This window comes from Procambarus clarkii, chromosome 5 (assembly GCF_040958095.1).
Source record: "Procambarus clarkii isolate CNS0578487 chromosome 5, FALCON_Pclarkii_2.0, whole genome shotgun sequence".
NCBI lineage: Eukaryota > Metazoa > Arthropoda > Malacostraca > Decapoda > Cambaridae > Procambarus > Procambarus clarkii.
Genome location: NC_091154.1, coordinates 7,812,910 through 7,821,120, shown reverse-complemented (window position 1 = coordinate 7,821,120; position 8,211 = coordinate 7,812,910). Strand labels below are relative to the sequence as shown.

Here is an 8,211-nt window from a genome sequence, read left to right as displayed (position 1 = left end):
GGAATAAGGACCTGCCCGAAATACTACAGGTACTAGTGGCTGTACTAAAATGTAACAACTCTTGTATATATAAATAAATAAAAAAAAGTCCAGGTACAGGGGTACCTCGGTTTAAGAGTTTAATCAGTTCCTAGAAACGGCTTGTTACCCAAAAACTTGTAAACCGAAGCTAATTTCCCCATGAGAAATAATGGGAAATGAATTGATCCATTCCTGACTACCCAAAAACCTCACTTCAAACTAAATTTTATACCTAATTCATCGAAATCTACACTACAAAAGTATGTTCAAGTTATTACTTACCCTTGCTGATGACTGCTGTTGGTATATGGAAGATGGTGAGGAGGAGAGGTGTTATTGTTTGGAAGGGGAGTCCCCTTCCATTATAACATCAGGCAGTGAGGACCTCACTGGTGTGCACACTCTGGCACGTTTTGCCTGCATACCACTAGGACCTGCTTGTCTTACTAAGAGTCTGTCTAAAGACACTTGTTTTTCCCTACATTTTAACACTTGTCTGGTTAATTTGTCTGGTTAATTCCGATAACGAACGAGACTCTGGCCTATTAACTAGTCGACGGATCTCCAGCAATTGGTGTCCAGTTCGCAACTTCTTCTTAGAGGGATTAGCGGCAATTCTAGCCGCACGAGATTGAGCAATAAGACATCACATTGTCATTTAAAAGGTTAATGCTACAACCTGCTACAGCTTTATCTGAGTGAGTTTTTTTCAACAAAACTTTGCAGTTCTTCCCATACTTTACACATTTTCTTAATGAAGAAGGGACATCCTCTACTGCCTCTAATCACAACTATTTTCTTAGGTTGAACCTTACCACTGGCTTTCTTGGGACCCATGGCGAGATATATAATAACAAATTTTATGCTCAAATAGCAAAAAATCCAAAAAGAAATGGTAAATCCTTGTGAAGAATTCAGGCGGGATAGTGACTGGGCACGAGGCTCTGGTAAACTGAGTGGCGATCGCCGTGCCACCACATGCTAGGTCGGCCTGTACGTGTATCAGCACCCTCGTATCCTGAGGCAACGCTCGTATCCCAATACAAATTTTCCGAGCAAATCCTGCTCGTAAGCCGAGGTACCACTGTAATTTAATAAATTATGTGACGGGGCTGAACAAGTATGATTTATAACGTATGATCAATGTTATACAAAAATTAAGAAATGTGCGAAGGGATTTACAAACTAAACTAGATCATTTAATAGGAATTTAATTAAGCATGCTAATAACCATTTGATAAAATACCTTAAATTTAGGTACGCAAATATATGAGGGAATTACTCCCTGGGTAACGCTAACAGAGATGAAATCATCAAGCCGATGGTAAACAATATATTTTATTTCTTGTATACAAACTGAAATAAACTATATAAATATTTTCTTAACTTAAATAATATCATCTTAAATTTTAATATGTCCTATTTTATTTCATATAACAAAGAACTATTTTATTAAACATAAATTTCTTTATTTATGAACAAATATTTGTTATGAAATATAGATTAACTAGAAATTTTATAATTTGTCATTTTCTATTCTTCAAAGGGGTAACATTTTTGTATTATTGTATATAGTTTTTTCCCTCCATTTTTTTTAGTAGATAATATTTAATTATTTTGTTAACAATTATGCATGCTGACCAAGATAATGACTAGACCTAGAATCAGTTCACTTAAAGATATAATCACTTGAGCACAAACTCGGGACAGGAGAGCCTCCACTAGCAACAGGTGGACCCAATGTGCAATAAACACCGTCAATACATTCGATATAACAAACACAGTCACTGAGAAGGGTGTCGACGAAATACATGCAGTCTTTGTTATGCAAGTCCCTTGGGAATTTCTGCCAGCAGACTTTAAGATTATTGCTCTTGAAGGAAAAAAGTACCAGAACCTCACCTGCAACGTAATATTGAACAGATGCATATAGAGGCAAACTTGGCATCTGACAGCTTCACATACTTCACAGATGGATCAGTAGACCAGCAGGGACAAGAGACCGAAGCTGCAGTTAAAGCAGAAATAACTGTAAATAGTTGGAGACACTCAAATGGGTGTTCGACTTTACAAACAGAGATGCTAGCCATTCAAAAAGTTTTGGAACATACTCTTGCTGAACACTGACAACATGTTATCATACATACAGATTCGAGAACTGTCATTGAAACCTTGCCACAAGAACACATACGTGATAACATCCATCTGATCACAGATGTCATATCATTAATGCAAACACTCAAACGTCACGGCCGTCGGGTACAACTGGGTGTCAAGTCATGTGAGAATAATAGGAAATTACATTGCAGACGAAGCTGCAAAACTTGCTACTAAAAGAAGAAATGTAGACATTTACATACCACAGAGTCTACCTTACCTTGAGGTTACCTTGAGGTGCTTCCGGGGCTTAGCGTCCCCGCGGCCCGGTCGTTTACCAGGCCTCCTGGTTGCTGGACTGATCAACCAGGCTGTTGGACATGGCTGCTCGCAGCCTGATGTATGAGTCACAGCCTGGTTGATCAGGTATCCTTTGGAGGTGCTTATCCAGTTCTCTCTTGAACACTGTGAGGGGTCTGCCAGTTATGCCCCCTATGTGTAGTGGAAGCGTGTTGAACAGTCTCGGGCCTCTGATGTTGATAGAGTTCTCTATCAGAGTACCCGTTGCACCTCTGCTTTTCAACGGGGGTGTTCTGCACATCCTGCCATGTCTTCTGGCCACATGTGATGTTATTTCTGTGTGTAGGTTTGGGACCAGCCCCTCAATTATTTTCCACATATAGATTATTATGTCTCTCTCCCGCCTGTGCTCAAGGCCGGGAATACAGATTTAGGCTCTTTAGTCGGTCCCAATAGTTTAGATGTTTTACTGAGTGGATTCTAGCAGTAAAGGATCTCTGCATGCTCTCCAGGTCAGCAATTTCTCCAGCATTGACAGGGGCTGTCATTGTGCAGCAGTACTCCACTCTAGAGAGCACAGGCGTTTTGAAAAGTATCATCATCGGTACAGCATCTCTAGTGTGAAAAGTTCTTGTTATCCAACCTGTCATTTTTCTTGCAGTTGTGACGGCTACTTTATTCTGTTCTTTAAAGGTAAGGTCTTCCGACATGAGTACACCCAGATCCTTTACATTGCCTTTTCGTTCTATGTTATGATTTGCCTGAGTTTTGTACGTGGTTTCCGCTTTTATATTTTCATTTTTTCCGTAGTGCATGAGCTGGAACTTATCTTCGTTAAACACCATATTATTTTCTGTAGCCCATAGATAGACCTGATCTACATCTGATTGGAGGTTTGCCGTGTCCTCTATGTTGCCTACTCTCATGAAGATCCTAGTGTCATCTGCAAAGGATGATACAGTGCTATAGGTTGTGTTCTTGTCTATGTCCGATATGAGGATGAGAAAAAGTACTGAAGTAAGCACAGTACCCGGGGGACTGAGCTCTTCACGGTTGATGGGCTGGATTTTATTTTGTTGACTATTACACATTGGGTTCTGTTAGTCAGGAAATTATAGATCCATCACAGATTAAGAAAGATTCATAGATTAAGAAAGTAATTAGAAACAGAACAATGCAAAAGATGTACAGTGACCACAACACAGCAGTTGCAATATCAGGTTCTGCGGTTTGGTACAAGAATTCAGCCAACTACGATCCACTTTGTTTGATGAAAGGAAGCAGTAGAACAACAGAAGTACACTTACATCGCATCAGGCTTGAATACCCATGTGCATGGGAAATATGTTTACAGGTTCCGGAAGATGAGAGGAAATGTCAGCACTGTGGAGAAATGCCCGACAGACCACTGGAACATTATCTAACACAGTACACAGTTACAAACCCATTAAGATTTCAACTTAGATTCAACAGAGCAGAAGAAGTTGTTAAACACATGGGACAAATCTTACTGAAGCGACCATACGAGTCATAAATACTCATACTCCGCCCAAGTAAAACAGAAACAAGCAACACTTAGCGGGCCAGCCAGAGGCTTAGGGACCACACAGGAATATCCCTGCAAAAAAACAGTTAACAATTAGCAGCTTTCCTGTTGATGCTTCATGCAAGATAATATGTGTACCATATAATGGGATGATACCATTGCCATCAACTTACTTGTAGTGTAGAATAATGCTAGCCAACCTGAACTGTGTATATATCTGAATTTATCCCAAGGCCACTAACACTAGTGGTCTTGGCGAGGACAGGAAGCCGGTGGCTTGTCAAAGGTCCATATATATATATATATATATATATATATATATATATATATATATATATATATATATATATATATATATATATATATATATATATATATATATATATATATGTCGTACCTAGTAGCCAGAACTCACTTATCAGCCTACTATGCAAGGCCCAATTTGACTAATAAGCCAAGTTTTCATGAATTAATTGTTTTTCGACTACCTAGCCTACCTAACCTAACCTAACTTTTTCGGCTACCTAACCTAACCTATAAAGATAGGTTAGGTTAGATTAGGTAGGGTTGGTTAGGTTTGGTCATATATCTACGTTAATTTAAACTCCAAAAAAAAGAAATTGACCTCATACATAATGAAATGTTTAGATTTATCACTTCATAAGAAAAAAATAGAGAAAATAAATTAATCCAGGAAAACTTGGCTTATTAGGCAAATCGGGCCTTGCATAGTAGGCTGACAAGTGCGTTCTGGCTATTAGGTACGACATATATATATATATATATATATATATATATATATATATATATATATATAGATATATATATATATATATATATATATATATATATATATATATATATATATATATATATATATATATATATATATATATATATAATTAATTTTCCTGAGTGTATGAAGTAATTACAGGGCTCAAAGTACCTCATACCATTTGGTCTGAAGTCACGTATAACAGGGCAATCACAGATATGATTGCCCGAAACGCTTTGCGTAATAGTGGCTTTAGGCATTGTATGTACCAGCTCTATCTATAAATCTATCAATTTTTGTAAAACCTCTTGTATGTATGTACCTTACCTGAATAAACATTTATTTATTTGTTATTATATAGTGTTGGAGAGGAGTATGTCCCAGACTTGCTCTTGTTCACATAGTTTACAAGGGATAGAGTACGTAGCTTAGGCTATTTCTAGAGGGGGGGGGGGGGTAGAAATAGCCTAAGCTACTCTATCCCTTTGAGATGTATTTATTGCTTATCTCAATAAACATACTTGAACTTGAACAATTGGAATGTTCACCATAGGGAGATTCATCACCTGCAGCCACCTGCCATAGATATAGACATCCCAGCTTAATTCTGGCAATTACAATGTTACTCTGTCTGGTGGATGTTTTATGCTGCCCGTACATATATAATTCTCGGTTCTAAACATGTCACAGCTCTTTATACTCGTGCTTTTTGGCCTTTGTGTGTCAGTGACTGCTCTTCTGCCCTTCCTAATTTCCTGAAATATTGTAGCTTTTACAGCAGAGATTGGAATGTCCAGATCCAACTCAATTTCAGGCTTATCACAAGCAGTTTTAGCTGCCTTGACTGTGTCATCATGCTGGACAACACCTATGTGAGATACAAATACAAAATACAAATATTTATTCAGGTAAAATACATACGTACAAGGTGAGATACAAAAGTTGATGGATTTATAGATAGAGCTAGTACATACCAAGCCTAAAGCCACTATTACACAAAGCGTTTCGGGCAGGAAAAACACTAAGACTAAAACTTAATACTAATTGAGATTAAATTATAAATTGTGTTAAGAAAAAAATAAGAAAAATGAAAAGGGGGGAAACATGGCAGAAAAAAACAAAAATACAATTTGGTCAACAAACAGCATTGTTTAAAATAGCAGACATGGGTTGACATTTTGGGGGTGAGGTAGGTTACATGGAGTTAATTAGGTGGTACTTAGTTTTTATCTTAAACTGGTGTTCCCCAGGATGGTATTCATTCAAATGAGACTCTGAAACTCCTGCACTTTGCATTAACAATGTTGTTTATAATGGATTTTACAACATTCCTTGTGTGTTTATTTTCCATGTCGGGTTTTTAATTGCCTGAAGAGCTGACTTTGAATCACAGAAAATTACTCCTCCACTGTTCTTCAATGCGTTAGTGGCAAGTTATAGTGCAGCTAATCTGCATGTGCAGCCCATACGAGGCAGCTCCTATCTATAACCCCCAAATCCCACTCATATACATGTCCAACCCACGCTTGAAACAATCGAGGGACCCCACCTCCACCATGTTACTCGGCAATTGGTTCCACAAATTAACAACCCTGTTACTGAACCAGTATTTACCCAAGTCTTTCCTAAATCTAAACTTGTTATTAATCTGCATGTTTACGATGAAACATTTTTAAATGTATATTAATCTACTCTACCTCAAGTCCCTCAAGGAGGTGCACAAATCTACAAATCACAGTACAAGAATCACATTTTACATTACAGATAGAAATCGAAGAGGCTACATTTATCTCCAAAATTCTATCCCCCCAATAATCTGAAGGTTTAATTCCATCCTCATTATCTCAATCGTAGCATTTCTTGGCCATCCTAAGATTATTCTCATGGATTCATGTTGCACCTTCTCCAACTTGTTTAGTCTATCTTTACCAAAACAAGATATGAGAGGTGCTGCATACTCAATAAGGGACACTAGTGCTGCATACTCAATAAGGGACACTAGTGCAGCATACTCAATAAGGGACACTAGTGCAGCATACTCAATAAGGGACACTAGTGCAGCATACTCAATAAGGGACACTAGTGCAGCATACTCAATAAGGGACACTAAAGTGATGTTTACAATGATTTAAAGTGATGAGTGCTCATTGATGTTATAGAACATAAGAACATAGGAACAAAGGCAACTGCAGAAGGCCTATTGGCCCATACGAGGCAGCTCCTATCTATAACCACCCAATCCCACTCATATACATAAGAACATAAGAACAAAGGTAACTGCAGAAGGCCTATTGGCCCATACGAGGCAGCTCCTATTTATAACCACCCAATCCCACTCATATACATGTCCAACCCGCGCTTGAAACAATCGAGGGACCCCACCTCCACCATGTTACTCGGCAATTGGTTCCACAAATTAACAACCCTGTTACTGAACCAGTATTTACCCAAGTCTTTCCTAAATCTAAACTTATCCAATTTATACCCATTGTTTCGTGTTCTGTCTTGTGTTGATACTTTTAATACCCTATTAATATCCCCTTTGTTATGTCCATTCATCCACTTGTAAACCTCTATCATGTCACCCCTAACTCTTCGCCTTTCCAGTGAATGCAACTTAAGCTTTGTTAATATTTCTTCATATGAAAGATTTCTAATTTGGGGAATTAACTTAGTCATCCTACGCTGGACACGTTCAAGTGAATTTATATCCATTATATAATATGGCGACCAAAACTGAACTGCATAATCTAAATGGGGCCTAACTAGAGCAAGATATAGCTTGAGAACCACACCAGGTGTCTTGTTACTAACGCTGCGATTAATAAATCCGAGTGTCCGATTCGCCTTATTACGAACATTCATGCATTGATCCTTTTGTTTTAAATTCTTACTAATCATAACTCCCAGATCCCTTTCGCAATCCGACTTCGCAATCTCAACACCATCTAGCTCGTATCTTGTAACCCTATCATCATTACCTAGCCTCAGAACTTTACATTTATCAGCATTAAACTGCATCTGCCAATCCTTTGACCATTTCAAAACCCTATCTAGATCAACTTGAAGTGATAGTGAGTCCTCCTCCGAATTAATTTCACTACCGATTTTCGTATCATCGGCAAATTTGAAAATGTTGCTACTCAAACCTGAATCTAAATCATTTATATATATTATAAACAACAGAGGTCCCAGGACAGAGCCTTGAGGCACTCCACTTACAACATTTTCCCACTCTGACTTGACTCCATTTATACTAACTCTGTTTCCTTTGGTATAGCCATGCAACTTAATATAGCATCCCCAATACCATGAGCCCCCAATACCCAATACCATAGGTGGCCAAGTATCCGGTCACTCACTGCTGTTATAGGTATTCACCTAGTTGTGCTTGCGAGGGTTGAGCTCTGGCTCTTTGGTCCCGCCTCTCAACTGTCAATTCCCTGGTGGACAGATTCTGGAGGTCACGTGA

General features: G+C 38.3%; 1 protein-coding gene across 1 annotated transcript in view; it reads right to left on the bottom strand.

Annotated features, from left to right (window-relative positions):
* Nucleotides 1–499: 499 nt before the first annotated feature.
* Nucleotides 500–8,211, bottom strand: part of LOC138372177 (uncharacterized) — a 20,024-nt gene continuing 12,312 nt past the window's right edge. The window contains exons 4-7 of the mRNA XM_069337493.1: nucleotides 6,640–6,845; nucleotides 5,261–5,315; nucleotides 1,924–2,029; nucleotides 500–638 (exon numbers count right to left, since the gene is read on the bottom strand). Coding sequence (XP_069193594.1) covers nucleotides 500–638; nucleotides 1,924–2,029; nucleotides 5,261–5,315; nucleotides 6,640–6,845 — 506 coding nt within the window. The remainder of the gene's footprint in view (nucleotides 639–1,923; nucleotides 2,030–5,260; nucleotides 5,316–6,639; nucleotides 6,846–8,211) is intronic.